The sequence below is a fragment of the Pungitius pungitius genome, chromosome 16 (genome assembly GCF_949316345.1).
Source record: "Pungitius pungitius chromosome 16, fPunPun2.1, whole genome shotgun sequence".
In the NCBI taxonomy this organism is placed as follows: domain Eukaryota; kingdom Metazoa; phylum Chordata; class Actinopteri; order Perciformes; family Gasterosteidae; genus Pungitius; species Pungitius pungitius.
Genome location: NC_084915.1, coordinates 14,125,048 through 14,142,082, shown reverse-complemented (window position 1 = coordinate 14,142,082; position 17,035 = coordinate 14,125,048). Strand labels below are relative to the sequence as shown.

The 17,035-nt window shown below is 43.1% G+C and overlaps 1 protein-coding gene across 1 annotated transcript; it reads right to left on the bottom strand.

The window, feature by feature from the left end:
* Window positions 1–662: 662 nt before the first annotated feature.
* On the bottom strand, window positions 663–5,594 carry LOC119214933 (glutaredoxin domain-containing cysteine-rich protein 2). The gene is made up of 5 exons (XM_037466615.2): window positions 5,224–5,594; window positions 4,662–4,845; window positions 3,672–3,781; window positions 2,562–2,798; window positions 663–1,027 (listed from the first exon to the last, which is right to left on the bottom strand). Exons 1-5 carry the CDS (start codon window positions 5,278–5,280, stop codon window positions 854–856), a joined length of 762 nt encoding a protein of 253 aa, XP_037322512.2. The 5' UTR covers window positions 5,281–5,594; the 3' UTR covers window positions 663–853.
* Between the last annotated feature and the right edge of the window lie 11,441 nt (window positions 5,595–17,035).

The following is a 17,035-nucleotide window of genomic DNA, read 5'->3' as shown; positions in this document are numbered from 1 at the left end:
GTTGAAGATTAAATATTGGTTTTATTTCATGTATAATATTATTTACAAAAAAAGCAAAACAGTTCCTCTAGTGAAATCATAATGGAAGTGTCTGCTCTCCTTTTCTTCCTAACTGTCATTTTCCAATAGGGGCCTGAAAAAAGTGCTATTTGCAAGTATTGGGTTGAATGCACATGAATCACTGACCAAACAAGTTGTTTTGTTACCATTTATGCAACAGTCTCCCTTTGAACCACACACTCGTCATCATTCTGGCTGTAGTTCCTATTGTCTCTTTCCACCTCAGAGTCTCTTTTTCCCTCCATTTGAAACAGAAAAAAAGCATCAGTTACCAACCAATACAACATGTTGGGATGTAAAATGTTTTATTCTCTGTGGTGAATAGAGAGGGGAGATTTGAACGGGGCCCTATTCTCAGTACATAAAGATAACTGGCAAAATGTTTGCATCATTTCAATAGAACTGATTTCATCGGGAAGAAAGGGCGCAGATGCAAAACAACACGACAACGCACAAGTGATTACGTGTTTGTGTTACCGCGAGCCACGTTCACTGCACACAGTGATTGTATTTTTATCATTTTGGGCCTGCCTGCCGCGCGCGGTTCATAATTCCCCTTTTCCAACGACGGCTTATGTCTCCTGGTGGGGTGGGGGGGGGGGGGGGGGGGGTGAAAAAAACCCTCGAAACGCCCCAACAAGAACACTTTGGATTGGAGCAATTTAGCCCCCCCCCCTGAGACGAGACGCGATAAGCCCACAGCACATGCTCACTCCCGGGCCGCACACTCTCATTCGCTCACTCGCTCACTCGCTCACTCTCCCGGCCAGACATGGGTGGCAGCCAGACAGAGCTATTTGCTGGAGCAGGACTGGCACTTCTCCAGGCCGTGAGGGTAGCAGGCTTGGCAACGCAGATCGCTGATGGACTCGTTGAAGCGGTTCGCCAGCATGGACAGCTTGCTGCCGTGACACAGAGAGCAGGGCGCGCAGCCCGAGCCGCGACAATGCTGGCAGCTGTCGGCCTCCTGGAGACGGAAGAGACACGTTTAGAGGGGAGGAAAAAAGGGGGAGGAGAAAAGAGGCGGCGGAGCCCAGGCGTTGCGGTAAGCGGTGGGCGAGGGGAAAGGGGGAGGAGGGACAAGGGACATTATCGATAGAGAATGAACTGAAAGGGGAAGTTGTTTTGGTTCCGTGTACATTTAGAACCAATTCAACAACAAAAAGGAAACTATAACTAAGCACCTCGCAGCACCTTCTGCCAGGGCAAAAACATAAAATATCTGCTATTTGATGAACCTTAACGACATGAAGGATCTTCCCCATATTATTTATAATTGAATGAGCGTGGCACAGTGAGTAGCTGTGTGTAATATATACAACCGGCTTGTCATTCGATCAAATGTTGAATAGCAAGCAGCTGCCTGTGGATAATAGAAGACACGAAGCAGGACACAAACAGAAGACGTAAATCTGAGTAAATGGATTTTCCGTTGGTTGCAATCTGCTACGTCACCACTAGAGGCCTAAATACCACCCACTGCTCCTTGAGGTATTTACAGACTACAGTATATGTCCTTCACCCTTTGAGATTTTATCTGGGAGTAGTGAATTAAAAGAAATAGTTAATATAGCCGGAGTAGACAGGAAAACGGCCCCACAAATCACAAAATACGATGGCCTTTTTCTAACAAGCATGTTAATCCTTTAGCTAAACTGAGACAGCTGGTTACACTTTATATCAGATAATCAGTAACCAATGTTGCAGTAATAATCAACCCAACGAACGAGCGTCTGTGGTTGAAAAGCATTATAACCCAACATTTATTTCACTAAAGACTTTTAGTGAATCTAATTATTTAAAACTGCACACACTACGCATTTAGTGATATTCATCATTAGCTCGTTAGCATTAGCATTGCACTGGGATAATCAGCTGCCAAGATTTTGGCAGCTGTAAGCTGTAAACTGTCCAAATTGCAGGTACATTCACATGAAAACAGAAACAAAGACACAGAGAGAGAAACTTTAAGCACCTTTGGATCAGGGCAACAAAGACAAAGACGATAACAAAAATAGATTAACATAAAAAGCTGTGAAATTGCCGAATGATGAAGAAAAGCAGCTGAGGGTGAACTTTTTCTTATTCTACAGAGGCAGAGAAGATGAGAAAATAACAAGATTGGTGAGAAAACAATGGAGGGAGTGAGGTGAAGAGAGCAGTAATCAGCCGAGGCGGTGAGGAGGGCCGGGGGAATAACAGCCAGCCGGCTACCTTTTTGCAGGCGAGTGCTGCAAGGGGCGGTGAGTGGAAGTGTGGACTCATCAGAACGTGGTCACACCGGGAACGACGAGGCGGGCCGGCGCAGCGCGGGAAAAGGGAAGCGGCGGGGGGGGAGGAGTCGAGGATTGTGTCGTTCGGCTGCACAGACATCAGATCGCAGATAAAGTGAGGAAAGGGGGACTGATGCAGAGACGGAGGTGGAATGGCGCATCCGGGGAAACAGGATCCCACGAAACGCGAGGGGCGGGGGGGGGGGGGGGTAGGCCAAGGGCCGTTACCTTGGCGTCTGTGTTGCAGACCTGTTTGCCCTCCTTCTCCTCCACATCCAGGGAGAGAAGAGCTTTAGCCCTCCTCCTGCTCCCCCTCTCCCGGGCCTTAGGGTGCCCCTCCATGTCCGCAGGGGGCACCGTGTGCCGCGGTGCTTCGGGCGTCCTCTGCGGCGCCCTCTGCGGCGCTCTGATGATGCGCAGGTTACTGGTGTAGATGATTATCTTGCCAAAGTCCAACACTGGGGACTGGTGAAAAGCGTCAGATGGTATATAATGTATATCATCTTCATTTCTTAAAATCATATATATATTACATTTTCAATGGGAGGATAAAGAATGGGATGACCATGTTTTCCGGAGTTACAAGTCTTTTCTTTACTTGTGAGCTGCATTGCCACGGTATGAAGGTCAGAGGCTCAAAATATATTGAATTCAGAATGCAAAATAAAGCACCACAGTTGCTGAATTAATCCCAGATTGATCTGGAGCATAAAATGATGTTTTTTGAAGAACAAGATACTGTATGTTTGATCTTTTGCACTGATGATTACCAATCGCTCTGTGATTACTTTGCTAATCCCTGATGTTTCTGACTTTTATAACTTCTCCAAAAGGCTTTTTTTGGCCCTCAGTGTTTTGGAAATATATATATAAAATTAAAAAAGGAAAAGAGCATTTCATGTGTGTAATTCTCTCTTATTATAAAAAACGGAGCCAAAGCATAGGTTATATACATCAGGAACTCATTAGGCTTTGCAAATGGGGCTCCTGTAGGATCACTGTGTCACTTTTTCAATAATGTCCTAAAAGGATAAACTTAATCCAGATTAGAGGATAGACAAATGAAACTGACAGGAAGCTAGCAAGTGATGTATCTGCCCGCTTCTGCATTAGTGAAGCCACTGGCACAGCAGCTGTAGTCATTATTAACACGTTAACTCACATTCAACAGAATCGTGTCATGATTTCTGCTTTGCTGCATGGGAGAATGAATGAAGACCATGAAGGTGACCTTCACGCAGACAAAACTTGGCCTTGTTAGTGGTAAATCTAATGTAAACTGATCTCGATTAAGATATATATTTTTATTTTTATTAACCAGCCAGCATTATTGCTTACTTTAGCGTCTCCCTCTGCTTCTTCAGTCTGGCCTGCAGCGGGCACGTAGCTTCCCACTCCTCTGTACACGTTTATCCTCTGGGCAATGGGCCCCTTCGGAGGATACACACCTGGGAACAGAAGGAAACACGTTGACGGGATAGAGCTTTTCAAGAAATGATTATTGAACCCTAGTCAAAGCGACTCAATATAATTATCAAACTTCTTTCTTGGGAGAGTATTTTTCCTCTGTTGTCAGTCTGTGTCTCAAGCTAAGCTAAGTGGCTTCATTTTCACGAGGGTCGTATTGATCTTCTCATTTAACTCTCTGCCACAAAAAAAGTATTTAACCCAGATGTCTAATACATCTATTAACTGAACACTGCACCAATTGTCACACTGTTTTAAACAAGCGCATTCTCGCTACACTAGACACTTCATCCTTGAAATTAGTAGCGTTCCAAGACCACAGTTTGATTGACCTCCTGTGGTTCACGCTGCTATAATATCTGAGATTTTAACTGAATGAATTGAAATCTGTTGCAACATTTGTTCTCTTTCCATCTTTCTTGGGTTTCAGATCAGCGTGTTATTCGTCACCAATAAAACAAGCAATTGCAAATCACAATATGATCGCTTCACATGGGTGGGCTATCATGCCTGTAATTGTGTGGTTGTGAGATGTTTCCCATCATCCTCACATAGATAGCTGTAGCACTTTGTATTTTAGATGTTTGTAGGCATCCTGGCCATTTTACTGTGCGCAAACCATTTGAAACACGCTGCACAGCGAAGGCTTAATCACACACAGCCATCACATTACCATGAAAGCTAAAATGTGCCACAACCCTCCAAAGGATAGCCGGGAGTACCACGCACTGATGTAATGTACACATCCTGTTGGTCTCCATGGTTACCTGGCATACAACCCACACAAATAAACCTCAGTGCAGTCATGCATACGAAGTAAGAACCGAGTAGTACTGTGTAAAACAAGGAAATAAAACCCACCCGGTTGGTCCCCGTGGGCCTCCTGAAACCCACAGAGCTGCTCCACCTCCAAGTGGCTGGGAGGGATCTTGCGGTGGACGAAGCTGTGAGGGTATTTCTCCTCTGGGCTCTCCAGCTCCTGGCCGTCCTCGTACACGTGCTTCAGCACCCGGCCGCTGTAGGACGACGCCAGCTTGAACCTCACCTGTGGAATGCGACAAGGTTTTAGCCGTGAAGATGCATGGGCATGTAAACTGCTGTTAAGATACTTGCCAGCAAAAAAGAGAGAAGATTTCAAGGTAGAGATACAAAACTAGAGTGGGCTGCATGAGTGCATTTCCTGTTAACTTCCCGCTGTATTACGTATGCAGTTTGACATCACGTGCAATAAGAAGCCGAGAAGCATCTTTAAGCGCATCAGCTTCAGCGATAGTTGAGGACCATAAAGCCACGTGCCTCTCACATTAAAGCATAGCTGAAAGCCTGCGGATGACCTCAATATGTCTTTCATCAACAGAGTGTATTTAATAAAGTACTTCAAAACCCTTGCATTTCAAAGAAAGCTGTCCTATAAATAACTCACCTTTCTGGGCTTGGTGCCTTCATAGCGTTGATTGAGTTTTCTCTGGAAGTCCTCCATGGTGGTTGGCTGATGGGGGGGGCGACGTTGAAAAACCGTCAGTCCGTCCAAGACGAGTTTTTTACCTCGGACATCAGCTGGACACCTCGGACCGCGACGCGATTAAGGAATGTGCAGACGGGTGGATGAAAGAATTGGTTTAAACGCAGCTTGATCGAGCGCGACCAAGGAGCTGCGTGCAGGGGGGCGGTCGGACGTGGGGATGAGATGAAGCTCCCTCCGTTTGAGTTCGGAAATACCTGCTGTTTCAAGGGAGCACCTTTTTTAGCTCCTTTGTGCTAAATTATTCAAAGCTGGATCGTGTATACAAAAGGGGGGGGGGGGGGGGGTTGAGAAACCAGAGGCCCCGGCATCAAATAATTATGATTGCCAGAATAGAAGGTAGCCTGAACTGCGTGTGTGTGTGCGTGCGTGTGTGTGTGTGTGTGTGTGTGTGTGTGTGTGTGTGTGTGTGTGTGTGTGTGGGACTGGAGCCGAGTGCATCAGTGTGGAAAGTAAAACACAACATTGGCTGACTGTTGGTGTCAAACCCTCTGCAAAATGTATGTATGATTGCATGCATTAAAAGTTGTATCACGTTGATTTAACACCTCGCTTTAAGGGTATTTCTTGGATTTGTTTACTGCATTTTCTGTCCTGGATGTGTTTGTGCCAGGAGAGTGAGTTAGCATGAAAACCTTCCAGGTTACAGAGCGTTACTTTATAAGTCAGTCAGGACTAAGTCTGCATATTTAAACGTCTAAACTAAATGAGCATCTTGGGTGAAACTGAGCATTTTTGTTTTTTTCACTGAGGAACACTGCAAAGTTTTATACTACGCTCATGGAGCTCATATAATCTGATATTTGTACGTATCAAACAGACTCGTCACAAGTAAAACTCCTTTATGCAACACAGACAAACATGAGGAGGTTTTCTCATTCCAGGCATTAAACTGAGGTGAAACATACCTAAACTTAAAAGTTATTCCCAATATATTCTCAAAAAGTATTTGAAGGAAACAGATCACAGCTAATATTTTTGCGATGTCTCCCTTTAACAACAAAGCGTTTGTGAGAATAATAAATGTGATTAAATGGACGGAAAAAGTACGTAGCACTTTGAATTAGAAAGAAATGCAGTTTAATCTATTATTTCAATTTAAGGGAATCATTGGAAGTATAAGCGGTTTTCCCCTCCAATGTTACATTGTAATTACTCGAATTGATGAGTCGTACAATTAGTCCATGTTTTTTCTGTTTTGTTTGATGGCTTCAATTATTTGGAAAATTGTGTGACCCTATTTTGTGTTTCACTTTAAATGATTCACTACTTAGTGGGACTAATAGGACGGGTAACCATGCATTAGACTCTGTGTAAACATTCTTATTCCCACTATTCCATTGTTACAGCCCGAGAGGACTTTCAGACTTGAAAAATGTATTAAAATTGTGAATTTTTTTGTCAATTATTAGAATGTTTTCCCAGCAAACACATTATACTATGATTGAATAAATCTAAGAGCAGAGGCCGTTCGTGTTCATATTTTAGTACTTTAAATTGTGTATTTCTCACAACTTGTATTACATTCAATGAAACATGTTCCTCCAATGGTGTGTGTGTGTGTGTGTGTCTGCTTTGTGCAACGCCACAGTCCGCAAATGTACACACACGCCATTTGAATGATTCAATTTACAGGTTTGCATAGTATTATCGATATTTTGAAAGTGCCGATGGCGGCGGCCCCTTTTTTCTGCAGACGGAACAAACGCTAAACCAACAAACGGATGCCATTAGCCCCGCGAATGTGTCACGACCGATCTTACATCTATTCCATTTATGTGCGGTTAGTGGACGGATGGTTTAGAGAATGATGACCCCCCCCCCCCCCCCCCACCCTCCCCCACACCCTTGTCTCAGAATCATCTTAATCAGACTGCAGAACAAGCAGCCACGGCCACTCGAGCGGGAAATTGTTTTGGGTGCAAGGAATCGTTTAATGTGCCAGGTTCCTCGATGCTTTCGCTTTAAATAATTGCTGGTGTAAATCTGTGTGTGTGTGTGTGTGTGTGTGTGTGTCACCGCATTAGCAGTTCATGTACATTCTATCATCCCCATTATCCTGCGTAAATATATGCAACGTGGTCTGCAGTGCTCAGGTAGAGCACACACTCTCTGCTGGCTAAAGATGATCACATAATCCATTCGTAGTGCTCTGACGGTACAAATGGGAGCTCATGAATAATAGTTCTGGTTCCACCGTACTGGTTGATAATACATTTTGGGCCGCGGGGCGTAAAGACAAGGCTCACTGAGCCGCAAATTTAAACCCAAATCGAAGTCAGATTCCCAGGATTGACGGATGCAACCTCTACAAACTACTAACTGTGAGTTTGATTGACTTATCGTCGACGTAATAATGAGTTAGTGCAGGCTCATTTTAGCAGGTGTGTTTCCTTTATGTTGATTGTTCACCCCCCAGGTGCCTCACTGTGTACTCAACCTAACCTCTATGGACTTTTTTATCCGTAAAAATATATTTTACAAAAAGGGGAAACGCTCACTTTAAAAATGAAACCTACTCATTATTTTTGCGGCAAAATACAGACTTCTTCATTTCGGCAGGAACATTTTTTAAAACCACACCGGGGCAGAGATCGCTCCGTAACCACTGGTTTCAATTTCTCCGTGGCGGCCATTAAACTGAAGTCCCACGGGACCCAGATTTTTTTTTGGGGGGGGGGGGGGGGCGGGGGGGGAGGAATTACTGAGCTATGCAAAAAGTTTCTAACAAACTGTTCCCTGAGGACATAATGATCACCTGTTGTTTTGTCATTTTAAATCAAAACCACTATTATTCTGCACCTTCTCTCTCTCTCTCTCTCTCACTCTCTTTCTCACCAAACAGATTGTGTTTCTTGCTCAGCCCTCAGGTGTCTGACAGGCCGGAGAGGGGGGGGGGGGGGACGTGGGAAGAAGACAGAAACAGAGGGAGGGCAAAAGTGAAAGGCCTGAAATTAAGGATGAGTGAGTCTACGAGAGGGAACCAGCGAGAGATGATTGGGGAGACGTGAAGCCACAGATGAATGTGAAAGACCACATTAGTAATAAATCGTATCTGAAGATACTAATGTCACTTCCTCTCTAAAGGTCGCAGACGAAAAAAGAGAAACCATTGGCAGCTCAGACAAAGGCTGAGGTCCATCTCACTCGTAAGTGTCTCTCTCACTGTAGTTTTATTACCTCTGTTTCAGCAATTAACCAAATGGAATATAATTATCCAGATGTTCCTCGTGGACAAAAGCCCAAGTCACAGGCTGTTCTTTTGGGGTTGATACAAGGTACTGAAGATCTCAACAATGACAGATTTCTCGGGTTGTTATTTTTCCACCCAAATCGGTTTTGAGGGGTGTTTTCCTTCCTTTTTTAGAGCCAATCGAATTCAGATTTTTTTAAATTTCAACATTTAAAAAAAGAATCGCTGGCTCATGCACATTTAAAATCACAGGCCACACACACACAAAAAGGAGATTAGAGTAGATCATTCTTACTCAGCAAGTCTGATATTAAAAATCAATAAAGAATACCAAAAAACGTGATATATTTTTGATTGTTTATTTATTTCCACCATAAATTGGATCTTAAAAATGGATGGAAGGAAATGATGCTACAAACTTTATATTTGTTCCCCCAGTGGTGAAATGAAACATGAGAAATCCAAGCTGACACTGCTTTGTTGATTTGTTGCTGTTTGCGAGCAATGAAAAAAGAAAACAGACTAGTTTTCCTTGACAAATAGCTTTTATTATATGAAAATGTTTTCACCCCCTAACCTAAAAAAAGAAAAGGAAAATGACCGCGGGGTTTGACTTTACTTCATGTTCCTTCATGCCCGCGACTGGATGACAAAGCATATAGCTTAATTAACTGTGATAAAAAATAGACTGATACAGCGCAGATTTACTTAAATGATGACAAGGCAGACACCTTCAACATTGTCTTAGATTAGACTGCCATTAAAAAAAAAAAAAACCTGTACAAAAGCACCTCTGGAACAGATGTTTTTAATAGAACTACTAATGCATTTTAACATCGTCATCGTAATTGCAGTGTCTGTCAAATGATAGATGTTGCATATCACGGCGAAGTTAATATTTAATACTTCACCAGGAGTCTCTCACATTTTAATTAGCCGTGTCGTGGCGGTGATTGCGTTGGGCTCTCATGAATCCTCGAGCACAAGCAGCAACTGCACAAGCCCTGTGACCTCTCCACCACACTCTAATTTCATCTTCGAGAAAATAAAGCATGCGTGAGTGTTTCCACCAACCCGAAAGCACGGAACGGAACGAGACGAGCAGCGGGGGAAATCGGCCCAACGAAATGTAGCTTGGGGAATAAATCCAAGCTGACCAGGAGACACAATTGTACTGTTGAGTTTCAAAGGTCGCAGCCTTTTCATTTTTACGTAGACAACTCATCAAATTAAAACATCAACGGAGCTTTTAGGAAGCTGCCCGAAAAAAAGAATAGCTTTTCCTTTCTATTTGCAATCCCCCGTGTCGGTCATGTCACAGTGTATCGTGACAAACTAGAGATGGGCAAACCTGTCCAATTAGCATAATAAAGGTTATCGTCGGCAAAGGCATAATCCATCATTGTTGAACCTAGGTATTTAAATGTGACACTATTGCTGTAAGCCAATTAAGACATGTTTTGGAAGCACTGTTAATGTGCAGTGACGCATCTCTGAAATAAACTATACAGATCTAATCAATTTAGGCAGGAAATTACGTCGGAGCCACAAATGTATTAAAATAATTGAATTATTGATGTGTGGCCTTCTTTAAAACCCAGTGTACGCTCTCATTGGATATAGTGTGTTTTTTACTTTGGACTATTTGTTTAATAGTGTTTCCGCGAAAAAAAGAAAAAAAACGAATACTCCGGATGATGCTGTTGAGGATTCAGAAGCACAACACAAACCAGCAGGGATGTCCAGTTTGGCAGTAAAAACTGCATCCAACACTGCACTCTTTGTTGCAATTGCACAGGCTGAGAAATTGTTCCTGTGCTTCGCCGACCATGAAGCAACAAAATGCGTTCATTATTTGTAATAACGTTATGTCGCTATGTGAGCTTGGCGCTGCAGGGTTCGAGTTCCGTGAGGTGAAGCTCATCATCTTTTTAGATCTTTTCCGAATATTAAATGCGTTCCTGTTTGTTTTGTGCTTTTACTGTTTCCCAAAACCAACAACAGGAGAGGAGAAAACAGAAGCAGCCAAATGCTCCTCGTCTAATATTTGTTTTTTCCAGGCTTTTCTCGGGGGGCCTTCATCTCAACGAGGGAACGGCCCGTAATCCACGTTTCCAAAGGTCGCATTAAATTTTGCTTTATGAGCTACATTTTGTCTTACCTTTGCTTTGTTGTGATTAATAGTTGCGTTTGTATTCATACCTGTGAATGTTTTATGGTTGTTTAATGAGACAAAATGTAATTGCTGCTAGTTTTCCTTTACAGCCTGGTTGGGAACTACATACGTGCCCCCCCCCCGTACCGATTAGTACAGTTTCTTAGTATGTCTTGATCCAATGCAATATGCCGAAAATATCAGTGTGGCCTTCACGGCGTCTGGTCACATGTTGCAGCCTGAATGCCTCTCAGGCTATTCTTCCCCACAATCCTCTGCACGGCGATGTATGAGCAAGAAGGTCTGAGTTCATGCCGCTGTTTTATGATAGCGGCGAATGTTCAGTCGCATTAAAACTGCATTGCAGTTTTATAGTTGCTTGAAAAAACGTGGTACCCAAATGTACTCAAAACAGGCAATTTTTGAAAGAAATTCCAGCAAAACGTTTCTCTATGGTTGAACTACTCCGTCTTACATGCTTGACTTCATTTGCATCAGCTTGTACAGGTTGTTCAGATAGTTTAATGTGGTGCATCAGAGGATTTAGGATTGCAACTGCAATTATTCCAGAGGAACATTCAGTCTAAAAGTGTACAGTTTGTAAGGCGGTTTTCCAATCCCATTTTTATCATTGTAATACAGTAAAAAATGTACTGACTCTACATCTCTGGAGTGCTATCTTCTTTGCCAGGAAGAGATTATTTGAATAGACCGTGCGGACCTGGTTATGCATTTTTGAGCCAAAAGCCAAGGGTTCATTAGGATAAGTTAACCATGTGTGCAGGAAAGGCTTTTTGGGCATTGTATTCATTACTTGTGTATGTACTCAGAACATGGTTAGTGTTATTTTAATGCAGGTAATGGGGGACAAAATCCTCAGTCGTCATCCTCTCCAAAACTGGATTTCAAAGCGAAGCTTATACGAGGCTTCTACAATCTGATTTAGTCAAATCAATGAATCAGAAGTAAGAAATGTTCCACCTCTAGAGCTCAGCAAGAATACACTGTTTGGGGGAGAAAGAAAAACTGTGAGTATTGAATTAAAGGCTGTGAGGCACGATTTGTAAGATCTTCTTCAGTCCCACAATGACAGTCTGTAATTATTAAGGTAAAAAATTAAATCACGCACTTTGTAGATCCTTTCCATTATTGCCCTACACATTTCCCCCCCCCCCACAATAAGTCAGCAAAGTTTTGAAAACGTACTTTGTGATTATGCATTTTTTTGCCAATGAATTCCCCCGAGGTGTCTCGTTTGTTCTTCACCTTCACTGTCTTTGCCAATCTTTCCTTTCCCCTTTGCCATCCAGCATTATAATTGGTCTAATAATGGAGTGAATGACAGCCTGTGGCTGTGTGCTCAGTCTGCCTACACCAACACGCCGCCTCAACCTGCCGCCGTCTTCCATTATTCATCGTAGGGAGAACAGCCAGTGCTTTCTCTGCAGGACCCTTCTTCAGAGATCACTTTTGAGTCTGTTCAATGCCACGAGAACAGAAGACAGAACACGAGAATTTTCCTTCGTTCTTTTCATTTTAAAGGTAAAACAACATGAAGATGAATCAAAGGTGGTGTGCACGGGGAATACTTTATTTTAATTTGTAACATTTAGAGAAAGTTCACAGCTCGATAAGAATGAGGTTGGAATTTCCTTAATCCTCCTAGCTGTGTTTACAACCTATTGGTTATTATTGGATCCAAACAAATCCACTGATGACCTTTAGAAGGATTTTACTGCATATTAATAATAACATGAGCCTGCAAAATAGGATTATTCCCCAAAAAGACAGAATACCATCATCATCCTATATTTATTGTAGCGTAGGTTGCTGGATCTCTTTTCTTTAGTTAATCGAGTTTCAACCTAATCGAGAAATCTTACATCACCTTTATTCCTCTCATATAATTACTATAATACAAAAAACTAAACATGCAGGACTCAAGAGTATGGCTATATGTTATCTTAAATGATTTGCATCAGATTCATTGTTGCTTCTCAGGCTGCCATCAATGAGAAACATAACCGTGGTATTATTTACGTAGTATTATTCACGAAAAACTTGATTTATTATCTCTGGTATCTGGAGTCTGGTATCTCAGAACTACAACTTTGCAAACATGCGTCATATCTTCCTGTGTTAGAAGAACCAAAAATACAAGACTGTATGGGCTTAAACATGAGTGTCCCCTTTTTTGGAGCATAGGTCACGAGGCATGTGAAATGAAACTCACCTCCACCTCCGAAATACATACAAACACTGTAGCAAAAGCTGCCATTTATCATCTTTCCAGTCCACTGATGAATTCTTCTTCTTCAATCCGCTTCAGTCTCTTTTTGTACTCGCAGTAACCGTGCCGCTTTCTTATGACTTTGACATGGGAGTAATTTGATACTCTGGGTCTTCCCTTTCAAAGCCCGTGGCTCGTGGGCCTATAAGGCTGAGTACTGCGCCAAGCGCCTCACCCACGCTTCAATTACGCATGGAGGTCTGCATGATTGCCAAGCGCAGATAGCGCGTGACAAAAAGCCACAGTGACAGAACACATAGTTTGGGGGGGGTGGGGGGGGGGAGAAGCGGCAGTGTGGGGGGAGAAAAGAAATTGGGGATGGTTAGAAAATGAGGCAGAGAGAGAAGAAGTTGAAATCATGTTTTCAAATATGCAATTGCTCTCTTATCGGACCTAGGCCACATACAGATTATTGCAGTCTTCAGATATCAATTGAACCGGTTTATCTCATCAGCCATGTTGTGATTCATGTGCTGCTGCACTGATCTGGAACGTCGCAATGACTCAAGGGGTCTCTGGCTACGGCGCCGCGCGGGACTGGCGTCTTCATCACGGCGCGGGTCAGGTTGATCAATGGGCCACCGAGTAGATCGTATGCCTCCTCCTTCCCAGCCATCTAGGCTTCACGGTGCTGCAAGAGGAAGAAGAGCAGCCAAAACACTGACGGCCCTGTGTTGCCGTGGGAAACCCGAAGAAGCGCTGGCATGTAGCCCGTGTCTATCATTGACTCCTCCTTGCCCATCTCCGGTCCAAGGACCTCACCTTTTGCATTCCCAGAGCTTCCCAGAAGAAAAACCTTTAGGCTCCCGCCATCCTTCCTTTCCTTTTGGAGCAGGACTCCGTGAGCCACGTTAGGCAGGAAATGGAAGGAAAGGTCAAATTTACAGAGCTTGTCAAACTAGGCTTCAGATGCAGCCATAAGAATGTGGTGCTCATTCTCGGGAGATTTGTTCTACATTTTGTAAAGACATTTTGCTTTTCAAATACCCTCCTGGCTCCTCCCTTTGTTAACGAGATACCTTTTGGCACTGAGAGAGTGACACACTGCTAAGTGAGATTTAGAAAATGATGGAATACACACAAGAACACATATACTGCTATTGCATGGGATATACAATGGATTTGTAAGAGTACTCACACAACCCTGCGCCCTGCATACACACACACACACACACACACACACACACACACACACTGTAAAGCAATTCAGAGTGAATATTGAAGGAAGGGCAAAAATGAAAACTAGACAAGCAATTATGGGGTTGTGAAGGACAGGTGATGAGAATCCTCCCACAAACAAAGGCCACGGAGGGGCTTGCTTTCATTCCCATTATAATTTGAAATGAAGACAACCGTTTATGGAGTGCCTTTAAATAGGCTGAAACATTGCTATAAACAGACTTCTTCACGCAGCTTTGCAATAAAATATATTACAAATAAATATCTCTACGCACCCGTGACAGTTTAAATGGCAACGCGAATGACGGATATTAGATATTAAGATATTAATACATGTTTACCGTTCTCTATTAACAAAGTTAACAATGTGATAGATAGAATACCATTATTTATGGAAAATCAGAACGCATTGGGATTCTTAATTCGTCAAACCTATCCCCAACATATGGTCCTATATATCAGAGAGGGAGGGAGAGAGACCAAAGGTGATGGATTATGCTATCTCCTACAAACACGTTCCTGCACCAAGATTTGTCATATGCCTGACCTCTGAGTTGAGACCCTAAATCTACGATGAAAAGAATGAATTCTTTATTGAATAAAATGAAATTGCCATGCAAAATATTATTCTTCCAGATTATAGGTCTTTGTGTTTTAGTTTAGTTAACAACATATATATTATAATGCAATTTATGCTTTAAAAGTGCGCCATAGAAGAGCATTTAAGATGCTGCTCAACAATCATCACACAGCCCAAATAACGAAGACATTATTGCCTCGCTCGTCCCTTTGCACGCAGCCTCGTGTTATCCACAGCTACTTAGTCCCCCCTTTTACAGGGCTAATCAGGGTTAAACTGCTGCAGAGATGGGATCGTTCAAAGAGAGCAGATTAGTATGCATACGAGCAGTGGTTGTGAAATGCACAATTCAAAGATATGTGTACATTAATGACTAAATCTGCTGTAAACATTTAACAGTCCAGTGAAGTCAGAAGATCTGCCTCTAAACGCAAATTCTTGACATTGCATAATGGCTTTTTTTCATTTTATTTTTTACTTTTTACTCCCCCTATCTGCCTACTTTATCTAATATCTTCTCATTTGTCACACGTGGGTCGTGGGTGTCCCTCAGCTTGCCATCACTAGTGAGCAGAAAAGGTGTTGCCTCAGTCATGAAATTATAGCATTGGGCATTAGTGTAAAATGCAAAATGCTATAGTTCGTGCACGGTTGTCACCAGAGGTAAGTATCCTGCAAACCCTTCGGTGCCACATTAGCTCCTACATTTGTCATGCACAGTGCGCGAGGTGATGTGGTTTAAAGGTTAGAATGTGGGTGTGTATGTGGACCTCGAGTCAACTGTGGTGGATCGGAGCTCATCTTGTGGAATCTTTATAATGAATATTTAGGTATATTCCTTTAGTTTGCACGTCACATAGAAACTTCATTTTTTGCCATTCACCATCAGTTTAAAAACCCAGAGCCGAAATCTGTTGAAGTTTGTCAGCAGCGTTTCTGTGTGACGGAGGAAAGGCTTCAGTGTCTCATGTCAGCACAGAATCTACTTCTCCTTTTCCTCTTTCTTTTGCTTTCTTCTGCCATTTTGTAGTCGATAAATGTAGATTTTCATACGCACTAGAAATCCATCCACGGACCTGAGGGTAAAGCTAAAGGCATGAGCGATGGAAAATAACCTGGTCTGATGACCCCTCTATTTTCCGGGTTTAAAGTAATCCTTATCTCAGTTACCTAAATCCTGAGTATTTGTACCTCAGTACCTCCGGCCCACTGAACCAATCACGTATTTGATTGGATAGATATTTAGAAAATCAAATCCAAATCAACTGGTAGCTCATCATCAAACACACACACACATCGGCCACAGAAGAGGGGCCTCTGACATTTATTCTACTTTTGGAAATCTTAACCAATGTAACATCTGTCATGGTGTGTGTGTGTGTCTGTGTGTTCTTGTTGTGTGTGCGTGTAAATGTTCCTGTTCTGTCCTTGAACAACGTGTAACCTCCACAAAAACCATGTACAGAATGAAATCACAACCGTGATTGAATCGCATCGCACCTGCCTACCGGCCGGAGATACACTTTCCACCAGCTACATTTACTCATGAGCTGATTAATCCTTTAGAATGATGAACTGTGTTTGTGTGTGACAGAGAGCCAGTTCTACGTACACGAGGGGGGGGGTTGAAAGATGAAAGCTGGTTTCCATCATGCAGCGTGATAGCGGCATACCAGCCCCCACCAGTAAATGGATTACCTTATCGCAGACCTCTATGAGTGCGCCTGTCACAGTTGTCATTTAGAGATATGACCGGAGGGACGTCCCTCACGGGGCGGGCGGGGTACCGCTCTTTCTCCGACCGCCCGCATCCCTCACTTCTACACCCCGCCCGGGCCCCCACTTGTGTGTGTGGGGACGAGGGGGGGAGGGGCGCCCTCTAGGTAAGCATACGTCTTTCTCTCAACAACATTGATTAACAAAATACAAATGAAACAAAACCCTGGTTAAATAAAACCATCATTAAAACAAATAAACATGGCGCCCTCGCCATATGTTGAAATTCAATTTTATATGTGTTTGGGGGGGGGGCGCAGCGGACCTTATGGTTGCGCGCTTATGTCTGCGTGCGTTTCAAGGCGATGGTCACACTCAAGCTCAAGATCAAGCTAACGTAAAATCAATGGCGAAGAGGAAGAGGAGAGGAAAGGTCTGCATCTCAGACAAGTGGTTTCATGTCGCACATGGGATGCTTTGGATTAACACCAAAGCGCTTGTTGGCCAAACTGCTTCATGCCTTAAGGAGCCTTCCAGCTAGCATAGTGATGGTGCTCTAATCACACATTCTAATCCCGAGCCAAGCCCAGGCCATATGCA

Excerpts from the sequence above, each read along its gene's own strand:
- LOC119214933 (XM_037466615.2), bottom strand. The coding sequence starts at position 5,280 with ATGGAGGACTTCCAGAGAAAACTCAATCAACGCTATGAAGGCACCAAG. Across the intron at positions 4,846-5,223 it reads AAGGCACCAAGCCCAGAAAG|GTGAGGTTCAAGCTGGCGTC; the intron begins GTGAGTTATTTA and ends CGCATTCCACAG. Across the intron at positions 3,782-4,661 it reads GGCCCACGGGGACCAACCGG|GTGTGTATCCTCCGAAGGGG; the intron begins GTGGGTTTTATT and ends TTCTGTTCCCAG.